We start from the raw sequence: 17,014 nt of genomic DNA on the forward strand, positions 1-17,014 counted from the left end.
AGCAGCAATAACGAAGTAAAGTCTTTCCAGATACACTCCCTGAAGACCTTAAAATCTGAAAAGAAACAACAGGAGATGGCTGTGGGAAGGAAGAGAAACAAGTTTGTGAAAGTAATGACGACAATATTAGAACTTTTTTGTTAGTTTTTATGTCACATGAACAACCTTCACTTGCCCTTTCCCCTGTGACTGATAAGCTGCCAAATCATAGGGGCTTTGCTGTTATCCTTATTTCCTATAAGACACACACTAACAATTTAGTGATAAACCAGAACTGATGCAATCACCGTACTAGAAACAGAAATTACACGAGGAAGTGGAAAATATGGTATTTTTAGACAGGTATTCAAAGTCTGAACTGGGTACCTAAGTGCTATTTAAAAAACTTCCTCCCCAGAGGAACATATTTGGTGGATGGCAAGGAGTAAACAGAAAATAAGGGCCAATATACAGATTAAACTGACCAACTGCAATTACAAATACTATTTTGCATTTCAGAAACATTAGTACTGATTATTATTTTTTTTAAATTCTCAAAACAATGCATTTACTATTATTTATTTTTAAATTCTCAAAACATGAATTTTATTCCCTGGATATATTTGACTCACGTTTTCAAACTCTGCAGACTGGCAGATGAATGATATAGGCTAGCTGACAAAGAATATTCATTACAGAATTGTGAACCGTACTTTTCTGCACACTCAACTTGTCCAAGTAATAACGGCAGTGTAAGAGAGCTAGATGCTGAAGTCTTTAAATGCAGTGGCTACTTTTCCCTGTGAGCAGCCCCCATTTCACTCTGCGGGGGAGATGTTCTTCGTTTAGAAAATGCATAAGAGCTATTCAGAGTGAACTTTCCATATAACTGTTTAATATCCATGAATGCAGCCTTATGAGCAGGTGTAAGCGCCAGCAGACACATAAGCTGGGTCCTGAGCTGGAAGCAGCAACGCGAGTGTGAACCATTGGGTTCAGCGCCTGCACCCGGGTACCACGGTCCTGCTCAGCCATGGCCGACGGTCAAGTCGCTCTTCCTTTGCACCAATACCAAAGCAGACTCCACGTTTTTAGAATCCTTCCCCTCTGCAATATTAATCACACAGATCATACATAATTATGCCAGCTTGTTGGCAATGTTAATCCATTTTGCCGCAGTTACCATCTGTGTCTAATGGCGTGACTGGTTCGTGGACCTCGAGCAAGAGTGTAGGAGATTCTACTGATCTAACATCAAGTACTAAAACTCCAAAGCAAGATCACAGTGGTTTTTGATGACACCTGATACCTAGGGGATTTCACAGCTTTAATGCCAGCAGAAAAGAGAGAGTGCTAGCCCTAAGGTACGAGACACACTGGGGAACAGCATCACCTTACTAGAAACCTCCGGGTAATTATTTTTTTTTCTGATTTGAACTCAGATCCTTAGAGGATGATCCGTTCACGGTACGTTTGTGATCTGTGAAATGCACAGGAACAATCGCATAGCTGCACACCAAAACACAGCAGCTCCATCCGCACCCATCTGTGAATGGAACCTCTGCTCATAAATCAGCTGCACGGATTGAAAAAAGCATAAACTAGGTCAAGCTAAAAAAGTCCACACAAAGATAAAATGACAATAGTGAGTAAAACGCATTTCACAATCTTGCGTCTTAGAGAAAAATAATTTGAGTGATAAATTTTAGGAGAAAGGCTGACATTTATTCACCACATCTCTTTCTTTTTTTTAGTTTCTTTTTGTCCTGGGATGCTTATATTGCTTACTGCTTCTAAAATGTCTCATATGCGTATTAAATATTTCAATGTTTGCTTCATGTCATATCACTAACAGGATGATTGGAAGGTAATGTATGGTGGAAAAAGACTGCAATATCTGCTAATATTTTTAAAATTCAAAAGCAGCTTTTTCAAAATCTTCAGACAACTATATTTATTGCAACAGGTGTAATTTGATGAAGCAGCTCTTGCCTGTCAAATTTATTTATGTTGCTTTTGCAGAGAGTTTTCCACATATATGTAAGGGATCCAATACACTTCATGGAAACTTGTATGGAGGTAAGCATTGTAAATGCACCAAGACATCTGAATTCAGTAAACTCCATACATGCTATTTTAATTCAAGTAGGGTACTAACAAGATTATCATGCACCTAGTACTCAGCTGAGATTCCTATTCCACAGGCAGTTCTGCTCAGGAGTATCTTCACGCATGGGCATTCCCGTGGCATCCTCACAAGAGGAAGAATTTTCTGAGCTGGGAAATGCCTGCGGCTCATACAGCAGCAGAGCAGTAGAACAAAACAAAGCACAACCAACAACAGCTTCCTTTCCGTACATGATAAATAGGCGACAAGGAAGGTTCTGAAGCTTGAGAATTGAGCTTTTTGATCAGAATCAAGAAAATTGAGAAGCTCAACATGAGCTGGCAATGTGCACTTGCAGCTGAGAAAGCCAATCATATCGTGGGCTGCATCCAAAGCAGCGTGGCCAGCAGGTCAGGGAGGTGATTCTGCCCCTCTACTCTGCTCTCATGAGAGCCCACCTGGAATACTACATTCAGCTCTGGAGTCCCCAACACAAGGACATGGACCTATTGAAATGCATCCAGAGGAGGCCACAAAGATGACCTGTGGGCTGGAGCACCTCTCCTGTGAAGACAGACTGAGAGAATTGGGGTTGTTCAGCCTGGAGAAGAGAAGGCTCCAAGGAGACCTTCTAGCAGCCTCCCAGTATCTGAAGGGGGCCTACAAGAAAGCTAGAGAGGGACTTTTTACAGGGGCGTGCAGTGATAGGACAAGGGGCAATGGCTTTAAACTGAAAGAGAGGAGATTTCGATTAGATACAAGGAAGAAATTTTTTACAGTGAGGGTGGTGAGGCACTGGAACAGCTTGTCCAGAGAGGTTGTGGCTGCCCCAACCCTGCAGGTGTTCAAGGCCAGGTTGGATGAGGCTTTGAGCAACCTGATGTTGTGGAAAGTGTCCCTGCCCATGGCAGAGGGGTTGGAACTAGATGATCTTTAAGGTCTCCTTCCAGCTCAAACCATTCTGATTTTATGATTCAGTCCCAACTTCTGTAAATGGCAGCAGGATGCAGCCTGGCACGGACTCCATTCTGCTGGCTGGTGCTGGCAGGAGGTTAATGGGGGCCTCCAGAGCTGCCTGAGCCTTTCCACACAGCCACCGCTTGCGTGCTGCAGGACGGTCTCTGTCAGGAGGATTGCACTGATTCTCTGCCCATGGAGTATGCGGAAGATGCTTTTCCTGCATTCCCAGCAAGCTCAAAATTAAGTGTAATTTCAAGTTTTCTTTCCCTCTCACCCATGAAATGGCAAACAGTTTCACTCCCCACTTCAAACTACCGACCGGGTTGCCCTCCAGGAATGACGCGAGTTTTATTCCAGGCTGGCATTCCCTCACAGGGAGCTGTGCAGAAGCAGCGTCACAGAGCAGCATCTCTGAGATGGCAGCACTGCCCAGCTGCCATGCAGACAAACAGCATTTGCCTGACATAGGGGTGACCAAGTGCCTGCAGCACACCAGGGAAAAATCCTGTTGCTTCCCAACTGAAGGTCTCCTCTGGCTGCCGTTGCTCCGGGCATCAAGGCTTTTACTACGCAGTACCGCTTGTCTCAGCATAACCAGAAAACTCTTCTACTGTGTTTGCATTTTTTACTGGCTCAGGAGGGCTCTGTAAATCTAAACACTAGAGTTTCATTAACATTTGTGGTATTTCATTTTCCAAAACTGGCCAATACTTGTTATTCTATACTTTGTCTAACAAGCTATGGCTGTTTCATGCTCTTTATAGAAAACCTTTCTCTGTAGAAAGAAAAATATTTTAAATAAGTTCTTTTATGGACTTGATCTTTGACTTTACCTTCTCTTGAAAACTTCATCAAATCCATCTGATACTTCCAGATACGCTAAAGTACCCTACCACCTTCCAGAGAAATTCTTCCCTTTTCTTTCATCCACACATAAAGACACTTTTATGAAAGCTACCCTACCCATGTTTCCTAATCAAATAGTAAACAGGTGTGCTGAGCCTTTTTCCTATGAACTACAAATAGCAAGATACCCAGGTTTCATAAAAAAATCCCAAACAAACACCCCCAAAGGCTGCTTTTATGAACAGATTTAACATGTTCAGTCATCTGTCACTTTTCCATGTCAGAAAACAATAGCAATGGCTTATGTGTAAGCCCCACTCCTCTCGTAGTAATAGAAACAAAACTTCAGAACTTCCCCAAGGGCCCAGTTCTGAGCTGTGATGGCTGCTGGCATCTGTCGTCATCAGCAGTCGGTCTGTCTACACACAGGCTGTCCCAAAAACAGAGCCTCACATACTACGAAAAGAGGCAAAAGACCAAAAAAACCCAACCTCACACATGTAAGAGGGTATTATAGGATAAGGCTCAAATCATTACACATCCGAAACGTGTGAAGAAACAAAAGCCCAACCGTGAGTCATTCCCGTTTTGCATCAGCTTGCTTTCAAATTGTTCCCTGTGGAATTTAACAGACATAATAGAAAATAATAGAATTGAAAAACTGCAACTATTTCCACATTGTGGGTTTTTCCCACAGTGGATACAATTTGAATTGCTAATTCATTGCCAGATGTGCAACCACAGACTCTGTGACAACCATCCTCTTCCTACCATACTTAATTATTTCTTATTGTGACATGCTGGATGCTACAGGATTATATCTAGCCCAAGTTGGAGGGTTTCCATTTCTGTTTTTAATGAAAGAAGCCTTAGAAATGGGTAAATTCAAACCTACGTGGCATAACATTTTACATAATTTAAAAGGGTAACCTTCTGAGAGAAACTTTGTTTATGAAAACATTAAAGGTGAACTCCTGTCTCAAATAAAGACTGTGGGAGTTCTTCAGTGCTTTCACATCCTCCAGAGATTTTCTTTTCTATTTAAAAAATCTGCCAGCACTTTTTAGTAAGTGGCCTTTGTGCAACTCCACATCGGTCACAAAAGTTAAGCCTAATTCCACAGTGCAATGACAGACAATACAGGAAGACTATTGTGATGGTTTGATGTGGGGGGGTTCTGGTGGCAGGAGAGAGGATTTGCTCCCTGTGATTTCCCTGGTTTTGAAGCCGGGTCAGACACGGTTCTGGCCACCAGATCGGACTCCCATCCCCCTCGGGGTTTGAGCCAATCGGCACCTCTGCGAATTGCCCTATTTAAGTTGGGACAAAGGAACCAGAAAAGGTGCTTTGCCCAGGAGTGAGGAGAGGAGGGAGAAGGGCGCTGCCCCCACTCCCCAGCTCCCAGCCGGGCAGCTGCCCGGGCCGGGCAAGCGCCACCTGCTGAGGATGGCAGCGGCGGAGCCTCTTGGGGAATTCAGGGAGCACCCCACTCCCGGGGTGCCTGCTGGGCCGAGTTCACCCAGAGAGGACTGAGATCTGAGAGAAACAGCCACACAGACACCAGGTCAGTGCAGATGGAACAGGACAAGCTGTGCCGGAGCTGAGTTTCCCCTGCAACCGGTGGCGAGATGACAGGCAGCCCCCCTGCAGCCAAGACGGACTCGGTGGAGCAGAGACCCACTCGCAGCCCGTGGAGAAGCCCACGTCGGAGAAGAGATGCCTGAGCCTGAGGACAGTCGTGGAGCATGGGACGCATGACAAGGTAGAGAGGCATCTAGAGTCCGTGGGACGACCCACACCGGAGCAAGTGGCAACAGTTCCCTAAGAATCCGAGACTGTGGTAAAGCCCGCACTGGAGCAATCCGATGGGGAAGGATTGCATCCCGTGGGTAGGACTCACTCTGGAGAAGTCTGTGGATTTTCCCTTGTGAGTGGGGGATCCACTGGAGCAGGGGAAAAAGGGTGTAAGGACTTCTCCTTCTTTACGAAAGGAGCGGCAGTAACAACATGAAATTAACTTCCCCATTCTCTGCCCCCCTGCGCCGCTGGGGGAGGAGGTAGAGTCGGGAAGAAAAGGGAAGAGGGGTAGAGGTGTTGTTTTTAAGATCTGGCTTGCTTTCTTTTTTTTATACTCTCAAGTAACTGGTTTTGTTTCCCTTTGTCCTTTTTAAGTAACTGTTAATAAATTGTTTTGCTTTAAGAAAGCAGAGTTTGTTTTGCCCGGGACCATGGTTGATGGGTGCTCCTTCTCTGTTCTTGTCTCGACCCTCAGTCCTTTTATTATATTTTTCTCCTCTCCACTTCACTGGAGAAGGAGTGAGGGAGTGGCTGTGTGGAGTTTAGTTGCCCGATCAGCCTAAACCACGACAAATATGCACAAAAATTGTTAGCAGATGATATACTGTTAATGTTAATTGCTAAAAAACTACCCAGAGCAGAGTAACTTGTATAAACAAAGTATAAGAACTGGAAGAGGTACCAAAATTAACAACAAAAACATCAATTTGGGAAAAACTGAAGCATTATATTTTCTATGTCATTCTACTTGAAAGCTATCTTGTCATATTTGAAATAAGTATATAGCATGTGGAAATAGATATTATATCAATTTTAGCATCAGCATAGTTAATGATTTCCAAAACTGTAACACAACAAATGATGCTAGTTTAGGCATTTTGAATTGAAAAACCCCCAAAAAATTGTTAATTCGGAGAACCACTTGGGATTAAGAGAAAACCTGGGCCAAGCACTGGCTGTGTGGACATCATTGGTCCACTCCAGGGAGGTTGACTCTGAGCAAGGTGGACATGAGCTGAGCTGCAGACATGCTCTTGTATTAGAGATGGTGCTCATCTAGCGGGATTTTCTACAAGTAAAGGGCTGCTGATGGTTTCCAAATTAATCTTTATTTAAAAATTAACAGTGAATTTTAGTTAGTGATCGTGTACCACTTTTCTTTAGAGGAAGAAAAAAGTGTTTTAATGAAATGTACTGTAAAATAAACCTGATGCTTGTTAGGCTCATCTGGCATGAAGCAACCAACACCTGTAAAGTCATACAAGAATTACTACTTTGACTCACTATCATTCTCCTCTGTGAAGATGAAGTACTACCAACACACAACAGTATTACAATAAATCACCTGATTTTTGTTACACAGTAATTGTTACCGAAACATGTAATGGAGCTTTGTGGTTTTTATCTTTCAGTCTACCTCTGCTTGAGTAGTAGAACTGATTTTGAACATACCAGTACCTGCTGAAATGTCTGGATAGATCCAAATAGGTATTTTGATTACTCGTACTAATTGTTCAACATTTGTTAGCATTTATTTTCATAGTTTATATTATTCCCAAGCACACACACAAGGCCATGTGACTAAAATTAGTACGACCGTGTGACTAAAATTAGTATGACCACAAGTGGTTCCTGTGCCACATACAAAAGTGAATGTTAATAGATATTTCAAACCCCTTATTGAAATGCCCTCTGAAACTCAGCGACAAGCCAGACTGAGCGAAAAGTCTCACATCTCTGAAAAGGGCACTACCCGATGAGGGGCTGGCTTTCCCCATCCCTGCCTTTCCTCCTGGCACCTCTGACTCTGGTCCTCCAAAAGCCACAGCCCACATCACCACTTCCAGCTCTAGCAGGACGAAAGGATGTGCAGGGAAATCAAAGTTAAGCTCTGGATGATGCTGAAAGAAGTGGCACTGGGGACCTGCTGTCCCTTGCAGCCTGCACCCGAATTCATCGCTCCTGTGGCACTTCTTAGCAGACAGATCTGCACCCAGTGCCTGAGACAGGAGTGCTTACCATTTAGTCCACAGAGACCCTGCCTCAAGACCTAAACTCTTGAGAGAAGAGGTACAGATGATGCCTTACCAGTACTTAGCTTGGAGGTGAAGAATTTGGGAATTTTGAGGCTTTTGGACCTGCTTCCTTTCCCAGCATACTTGAAGCATAGTAGCTCCTACAGGCTACTGAGACTCAACAGGACCCAGTTTTTCAGAGCAATCAGATGCTTCTTCATGGTGCCGTCTGTTTCAACTTCCAATTTCTTCCTTGGAAACAGTATTGGCATGCACTTTGTTTCAGGTCAGGCATGAGGACTGAAAAAGTGATTTCTACACAGAGTAGTATTCTAATTCAAGGAGCACTCTTTACGCAAAGATCTGAAACATCCCTAAGGCCAAGCATTCATGCTACCTTAGGCTGATGGAGAAGTGTTACTGGAAACTCTTTTTTTTTTTTCTGTAGATTAGAAATCTTAGCCCTTGAGGAGGGGAAGGTAGAAGAATAACAGTGCCCAGAAATCATTCACTTCCGTTAGTACATATGCTGGTATGTCAGGTATCAGTAGGACTACTGGGATCAAAACAATACAGGGGTTCTCCATATAGTCACACTGTCTTTATATATGTTGATGCACACTAAAACTGATCGAATGGCTCGAAAATGAATGCCTGAAATACCACCACAAAACAGCAGAGTTACAGCTTGGTTGGATGGGGCTTTGAGGAACCTGATTTAGTGGAAGCTGTCCCTGTCCATGGCAGGGGGGTTGGAATTAGATGTTCTTTAAGATCCCTTCCAACCCAAACCATTCTATGATTCTGTGAAAACTAGTGCCAATATTCCTTCTTTAGCAATTTCTCCATGAGAATATAAATTTGCATTTCCTAATGGGACGAAGGAATTAGCAGTGTCACTGTGCACTATGGAATAAACCTCAAAGACGACTGGAAAAATGCAGTAAGGCATCCTGACATCACACTTCTTACCTATGTTACAGATATTCAGTTAGAGACAGCATTATAGATCTGTCATAATTATTGATGACTGATGTCCCAGACAACCAGTCTTAGACTATCATTAGATTTTAAGCGCAGCTATATTTTATTACATCCTGTGCTCAGCTGGGTAACCAGGATCATCATTGCATCTTTGAGGGGTTGTGCAAGTCCAACTACATGATTTAAGATACTAACGTGAAACACTGCTTAAACTTGAACAAAAGTTTGCAATGACCTTTACTTCTGGGCTACCGTCAGGCTAAAAACATCCCTTTTGTTCCATAAACTTTGCATTAAGCAATTTGTAAAAATTCTTCAAGGAAACTGCTCTTCATCTGGTTTCTTTAAAAGCTGTATCACTTGAAACTTGATTAAACTTGTACAGCTTTCTCATGTTGATGAAGTCTTCAAATCTGTATCAATGTCGGTAAGAGTTAAATCTGTTAGCTAATGCTGCTTTTGACACTAAGAACAAATTATATCTTACTAGCTGTTAATGGCATAGAGGATGCAGCAGGCCTGGCCACACATTTCCAGTGGTCTGCTAAAGACCCGTATCTCCATTCTTTATGTCTAAGCACCTTCATAGTCCTTATTAATCGTTCTCTTTACTCCACAGAAATCACGTTCCGTGCATATACTTCTTCAGTTATTTTAAAGGATATGTTCTTGTGCCAGATTTACAAAGGCATTACTCACCTAACACTTCAGAGGAATGCAGGCAAGGGCAGGCAGACTGCTAACCTGCCCACACTCTTCCGACAACGCCTCCGAGCGCCTATCTGTATCAATCTGCTCCATGCTCTGGTTAGCTCACCGAATTCCCTCTTAGCCAACTGACTTTGTATTTTCCATGTGCGATCTAATCCTTTTTGATGGCTTCTCCTGAGTTGTAATTACAGTATTTGAAATGTTCCCAATTTGTTTTGAGCAGCTTCTGTATTTTGGCCATCTACTTTTCCTTGCCTCGTGTTGCTCACTCGTTTCCTTTTTAAACACATACGCATTTCCAGGGACTTTTTTTTAGTGCATTTGGGTATTTCTGTACTATTTTAAGGGACTTAAATTAGATTACTCTTGCTGTTAGGGTCTTTTTAAAACTATTTCCACCCTAAAAAATTCCCTGTCGTGGTTCAGCATCATAACGTTAAGCTTCAAGACAATCCTTCCCATGAGAATACCTTGTATGAGAGAATATGAGGGAACTGAAACTGCCTATGAAAATACTGAAAAAGTTCCCAGCACTGTAGCAGATGACATTCTTCAAATGCTTTTTCTGACATGGGATGACTTACGATACGTGCCACAACAACTGAAAGGCAATATGTGACAGGGAGATCTTTATCCCTCACCACAAAATGCTGCACTCCTCATTTTTTATTTTTACAAGTTAGCATCGCAAAGATAGCAAAAATAATAAAAACAGGTTAATGGAGCGTTACACGAGCTCTGGCGCTTTTTGTGATACATGACTTTCTAGACTTTTCTAGAAAAGCATTATCCAGCACGACGTTCCCTGACCTGGGAAGCGGGAACAGAACCACTGGCTCCCCGCCCTTCTCAACTGGTCACCATTCTAGGAGCACAGCCCTTTGGCAAAGACCAGTTCAGGTGTCATCTCCATGGAGGGTTCGCTGCGTACCTCTCTGTGAAAAACTCTGAAGGGTAACTGCTCCCTAAACCACCAGAGTAGCCAGAGGCAGTGGTACAAAGCCTGTGGGCTGCTTTGCCCTGCCAAGGAGCAGCCCGCAGCGCGGGGCAGGGACACTAGCGCAACGTGCCTGGTGCCTCAGACGCCATCATGGGCCCAAGAAGGAGACTGGGTGAGCAATGCTGTCCTGAAATCTCCTTTTACAGCCAGCAACACACAAACAAACCTAGGTCACGTTCAGAGAAACATTTCCACTCGATTCAGGGGGTGCTTGCTGATGGTCTCCAAGGCAACGTGTCCACTTCGGGAGGTATTCGTTGTGCCCAAATGGTAAGTATCATGTGCCCAGTCTCTGCAAACTCACTCAAAAGTCAGCAGAGGGAGGCTTTTTGGCGGAGGGTGAGGGAACAGCAGTTAGAGCACGAGCATAATATAGATGCCTGAATCATCCTCTGGAGAAACCCACTCCTCTCTGCTGAGGAGAGAAGGAGAGCAGTGAAACCATATTCCTAATTCATGCACTACACCACGGTGCGAACCCACCTCCCTGGGAACTCCTCTCCTACTCCTATTTCTCTGGGCTTCATTCAATGGTTGGAACAACCCTACATTCTCACAAGCTTTTCAAGTAGGCTTCCAGCCAGGACATCACTACCTTATTTTTGTTGATCCTGTAGCAGCAACTTCCAGGCTTTCCATGCATCGTTGGCCCTCCCCAGGACTAAGCATCATGAGAAGGGAAATCAAAAGAAATTTAGATCAAGAGAAACAACAACAGCCTTCATACCCCTGTTTGCTTCCTTCAGCAGAAAAAGGAGAGAGGAACAAACAAACAAATCCAGGCTCGCTTGGTGATGGAGCTGCAGAACTATTGTGCCTCAAAGCAAAACTTACTCCAGAGCAGTACTGATCAACAGTATCCTGTATTAAATATTAATGGGAAAAGTTAACCGTGCTCATCTATGGATTTAGAAATATTTTCTGAAAGGAGAAGAAAGGATTTACAAGCTGAGCCACTTAGATTATTTCACCTTCACACCTTTTAAGGAGACAAAACAAAGATCACAAATGTATGATTCCCACTATATAATGAAATACTTAAAGCAATAAACCGTTTAACTGCAGATGGCTTCCTAGTTATCTACGGAACCAGAGGAAAGACTCATTGAACAATGACATAAAAAAAGAAAAGCTGAAAAAGACTACAACGGAATATTCTTGCACCTATATCAACTCTAAAATATGGAGTTACAAAATACCTACTAATACAGACTGTACCACATGGATGGTTAACAGAAAACCTTTCTGAGGATGAGCTGCAGTGATTATTTTCAATCTGGCAAGGGAATGTTCTTTGCCTTCTTTTCTCACTCTCCCCCATCCCTTATTGCCTTCTCTATTGTCATGACGATTTCTAAATTTGCCTGCATTCTGCAGTTAGGTAACATGAGATTTTGAAACTGTCTTTCAGAGTATATATAATCATGGTCACCAGGCAAAATTTAGTATTAAGTGATGTTAAACTTATGAGATGTAAATATCTGAAATTCTGGAAATGTGGCTAGTAAGGAGGCAAAACAACACATGGTGAAAAGCATCATCATTATGCAGACGACACTCTGGTCTCGGTCAGGTCAAGAGATTTCACTGGAGCCAGGATTTTATTTTGTCATATATATTTGCAAATCCATCTTTATTGCCAGTGTGAGGCAGGTAAATATATCAACATTAACAAATGAGAGGCCGCCCTACATGATCTACAATTATTACATTATATGCTGTCATAGTTGTTTTCCAAATATTTTGGTGTCAGATTTGGCAAGGAGAGGAAACGAGCAGTACCAAGCCAGTCTTCCAGGACTCCATCTACAGAGAGCAGTGCAGGAGCGATGAGGGGATCAATTCTTTGGGGACTCTACGCAGACAGTGATAGTCAAACCGCTGTCGTCTCAACAGGAATGAAAGCGAGACAGGGAAGGTACCGGTTTTCAGGCTACATGAGGTGACTAATAAATTGAATGTTGTGGAGTCCAGTTTACTTTACGAAGGCGAATTTGATGAAAACCTGTGCCTGGTGGGAGGTTCTGCAGCCTATGAACAGAGAACGGGAAAAATACGCGTCTGCAGAAACCTTGTGACAAGCCACTATCCAGCCTTGGAAAATTGTCTCAAAAGAGAGAATTGATGTATTTCGATAAAAAAGATCAAGGAAAATAAGTAAGGTTACCTCTGGATATTAGCATTTTTGGAACTACTTCCTTCCAAATCTTAAACTTGCACATAGAATTTCTTTAAGGCCAAGGTCAAAATTGAAAAACAATTCAACGGCAAAAATCCAGCTGTTTGCACCCAAATTCATTTTAAGGGTTTAACCATTAGCAAGTTTTTTCTTCATGTTATGTTTTGAGATATGAGTTTAATTACTTTCAGGATCAAAATATGGCACTGTCTTACTACTATAATCTGTTACATTTTGTCTATTTTGAAAAAAAAAAAAATTGCAAAAATGAAACTGTCCTGTACATACATAACAGACTTTATCAGATCAGAATTGTGAAAATAGTTAACATACTCAGTTGGACATCCCTCCCTTCACCATCCCACTTCTCAAAAGGCAAATTATTCTTCCTTCTCTCTCCTGCCTCACAGAAAAGAAACAAGACCTTAGAAGAAGCAAAAATTCATCTTATTTGTTGACAATGTTAAAAAAAAAAATAAAAGAGAAGGTGCTTTCCAATAAATGTGCGCCAGATAGCATTGTAAACAACCATTATCCTGGTGAAAGAAGATGCTGAAAGCCAGCAGTACAGATTTCAGCATTTTCTCAGCAACTGAGAAATTTTATTACCACAAGTAGTGTATGTAACTCCTTTTACTTTTTGGCAGTAAAACTAAGTTTTCTTTATGGGTAATATGCAATGATTTTATATGACATGCAAATTCAAGAGCTGCAAAAATTCCACAGAAAGGGTGTTAAAAGAGCTGAGTGAAACTTCCTTTTGTCAGGTAAAAAGTTCTCTGAAAAAGGGTGGCTACTCTTTTGCAAAACAATGTGAATTGGCCCTGATTTTCTGAACAGCACTGGCTGGGAAAAAAATCAGGACAAGATGCACAAAATCAGAAGATGAGTCCGTGGGGTTTTTCTACATTTTATTCAAAGTGTGTGGAGAACAGAGTGCAGTTTAACCAGTCGGGCAGCTTGCGGGGCCATCCCCTGCTCCCACTCCAGGAAAGAGGGGACAGGGAGCAGGCAGGCTAGCCCCTGGGAACGTCGGGATTGCAGTCATGCCTGACATTTCAGCTTCCCAGCAGAAAGGTTGCTCCCATCCCAATCACATCTGTCTGGAAAAGTTAGGCTGTTCTGCTCTGGACCTCTGTGAGGGTTCATATCCCCTCAGGCAGAGAAAGCAACTGAATCATGTCTCCCACATCATTAAGGAGGCTTCCAGAAGTTGCTGAATATCAGAACTTCTTTGTTTTCATCGAAAATGCAGAAAAGGTAATTTGATTGCAAAGTTCAATGTAAAGTAAATAGAATATTTACCTAAGTAGAGAAAAACTTTCTTTTTTTTTTCTTTAACAGTATGAACAAATAAGATGAACTTTCAGTTTGGATTTAAGCTATGATTTTGTTTCTTTTCTGGGAAGCTGAAGAGATAAAAAAGAGTAACTCACTTTTCAGGAAGTGAGATGGTGAAGGGAGGGCTGTCCATCTAGGTGAATTCCCTGTTTTCACAACCCTGATGTGATCCCCTCCGCAGAAGAGCCACTGTGGGATGAGGGCTAATGCCTACACTGAACTTGTTCGTTCCCCCTGACTCAGCCCTGCACGGCTCCAGCCCGGAGGTGGTGGATGCCTCCAGCATCACAGCCAGCTGCATGTCCTCTGCTAGGTGGGAAGGCCACCCTTTCAGAAAGGACAGCTGTGGGGCACTTGGTCTTTTATGCCACACATATGGTGGAGCCAAACCTTCCCCACCATCATACACTGGAGCCACACTGCATCAATGGGCCTCAGCGGAGGGAAGTGTCCACACAACACCAGGACTGGGTTTGGGCTCCAGCTCAGGACTAGACTTCATATACTGGACAGATGTATCTGCAGGATCCTCAAAATCTCCTGTAACATATGTTTGGATCTCACCTGTTACCGACTAAGAGTATAACTACACAGTATGTCATCCTGGGTAGAAGAGTTGATTTAAAACATTTCTACCCTCTGCCGCTCATTGCCACCTCCCATGCCATAGGTTGCTGCCGCCTCAGATGTGTTAATACGTTTTTTTCTATTTGCATCTTTTGCAGAAGCTTATTGTAAATCAGATCACTAAAAATTTGTATTTTTGATGCAAAGACCACTTACTCTGCCAGAATGTACAAGTCACTTGCCCAATTAAAATGACTTAGGCTTTCTTTCAAAACATTCCTGTCATAGACTAGTCATAGAAAATTTTTTGAAGACTGGTTATGGGAGCAACAAGTAAAAATTTCTTAGGTTTAATATAACTTGTAGTTATACTAGTAAGAGGAGTTGCTGTTGCTAATCATCAATAACGTTGCTCAAACATCCCAGTTACACTTTACTCTGGAAATCTTTCCCAAGTTTTCGCCTCCTGATTTAGTGAGGCACACTTCTGTCCCTGCAATTAACTAACAGGCAAAGACTGAACCACAAACTTTGCACTGATGCAGAGCCCAAAAATAGTTCACCAGCAACAAAGCAAATACCAGGAGAACTCTGAAAAGTCTAATTTTAGCGCTGGAATACCTTGAGCCCTGCTCGGCATTCTAGGAACGGGGAGCAAGCTTAACATTTTTGAGGGAGCTAAAGCCAAAAAAAAAAAAAAAAAAAAAAAGAAAAGAAAAAGAAAAGAAGAAAAAAAAGAAAACACGAACTTTGATCAGGCGTTCAAATTGTCAAGGTGAAAAGCGTGAAGTACTGCAGGGGATGGACTGGCCGGCAAAGAGGAAGGTTTAGCCCTGCTGAACACAACCACTGCTAGCGAAGCCGCTCTGTCTCCCCAGTAAATCATAGGAAAGTAAGACCCAACTCAAAACCGACGGCGGGAAAACTGGAACCTCAGCCTTTCTCTTTTCCCATAAACCGGGCCCTTGCCCCGCCGACGGCTGCAGTCACGCCTGGCAGGGCGAAGCTTCACGCCCGCCTCCCGTCTCCGCGGGGTCCCGTCCCCCCCGGCACTGCAGACCTGTCCCTCTTCAAATGACAGCGGTGTCACCCACCCCCCGCCCGCCTGCCCCCGCCCTCCCCCCCGGCTCCGCTCCACGGGGGCGCTCGGGGCTGGGGCGGCAGCGGAGATGCCCCCCCCCCCCTCCGCGGGGATGCCCGCGGCTACCGGGGGCGGGCGCGGCGCGGGATGCTCACCCGGCGATTGCGGTCGGTCTCCCGCACCTCCTCCTCCTCGGGGCCTTGGCGGATGAGCGCCTTGAGGACGATGGTGTTGTTGGTGCAGCAGGCTCGGAAGAGGCTGAGCGCCTCGGGGCTTTCGCGCTCGCCCAGCTCCAGGGACCACCGGTCCTCCTCCTCCTCCTCGTCCTCCAGCCCCCCTGGCGGGTAGAAGGAGTCGTCCGAGGCGATGCTGCAGGTGTCGGGCAGCTCGGAGAAGTCCTCGTACTCCTCGTAGTCCTCTTCCTCCTCCTCCTCTTCATCCTCCTCCTCGTCCTCCTCCCCGTCCGGCCCCTCGGCGGCAGCCCCCGCCGCCCCCTGCTCGGGGCTGCTCTCCGTTTCGGCGCTGGGCATCTCCTTCGCCGCCGGCGGCGCGGGGCAGACCCGCTCCCCGGCCAGCTGCTCCCCGTCGCCGGACAGCAGCACCATGGTGGCCTTGGGGCCGGGACGCGGGAGCTGCCCTCCGCCCCGAGCGGCGCCTGGCCCCGCGGCCAGCGGCTCCGCCGGGCCGCCCTCGCCTGCCTGCCGCGGGGCGCTGCCCGGGGGGACGCTCACGGCGGCCGGCGCCCCCGGCAGCCCCCGCCCGCCCGCCGAGCGCTGCCCCGCGGGAGTCGCGGCTCTTCCCCGTGCGAAACCTCGGCGGGCAGGGGATCCCTCTGCCCCCCCTCACGCAAGTTTCAGGCCCCTCCCGCCCGTCGCCCTGCAGCAGCCCGGCGGCCGGCCGCCCCGGGGCCGGGACATGCTGCCGCCTGGGGCTTCCCGGGGGTGGGGGGGTCGGTGCCGTTTACTGCCGCCGGCCCGGCAGAGCGGCTGCGGGGAGAGGCTGCCGGCAGGCAGGGCAGGTCCCGGGAGAAGAGGCGGTTAGCAAGCTCCTGGCCCGTAATCCGCTCAGCATCTCTTTGAGAAGATTGGGGCTCTGGCTTAGCGCGCTGACATCAGGGGCGCGGTGTAAAAGCGGTTTGGGGGAGGGGGGGGGGAGCGGGCAGCTGCCGCGGCCGCTCCTTTGCGCGCCGCGCAACCCCCGTGCAGCTGACAGGTGGGAGACCGGCCTTTCCAGGGCTCCCCCGGGCTCCGCGCCGATCCCTCAGGCCCCGGGTTTTGCGCCTCGGCGGTGGTTGCGCTCCCGTGCGCGGAGATCGCCCACCGCAAGCCCGCCCGCGGGTGGGAGAGGCAGGAGGAGAGGGGCTGGCGGTACCTGGGGCAGAGGCTGCCACGAGTCCTTCAGCACAAGTTGTGGGGTCCCGAAAGCCGTGGTCGCAGCGGTGTACGTG

General features: G+C 45.6%; 1 protein-coding gene across 1 annotated transcript in view; it reads right to left on the bottom strand.

Annotated features, from left to right (window-relative positions):
• ANKRD33B (ankyrin repeat domain 33B) overlaps positions 1-16,172 on the bottom strand; it is a 48,360-nt gene extending 32,188 nt beyond the window's left edge. Inside the window, exon 1 of the mRNA XM_086609052.1 lies at positions 15,723-16,172. Coding sequence (XP_086465178.1) covers positions 15,723-16,172 — 450 coding nt within the window. The remainder of the gene's footprint in view (positions 1-15,722) is intronic.
• Between the last annotated feature and the right edge of the window lie 842 nt (positions 16,173-17,014).

Source organism: Tauraco erythrolophus, chromosome 3, assembly GCF_009769465.1.
Source record: "Tauraco erythrolophus isolate bTauEry1 chromosome 3, bTauEry1.pri, whole genome shotgun sequence".
In the NCBI taxonomy this organism is placed as follows: Eukaryota; Metazoa; Chordata; class Aves; order Musophagiformes; family Musophagidae; genus Tauraco; species Tauraco erythrolophus.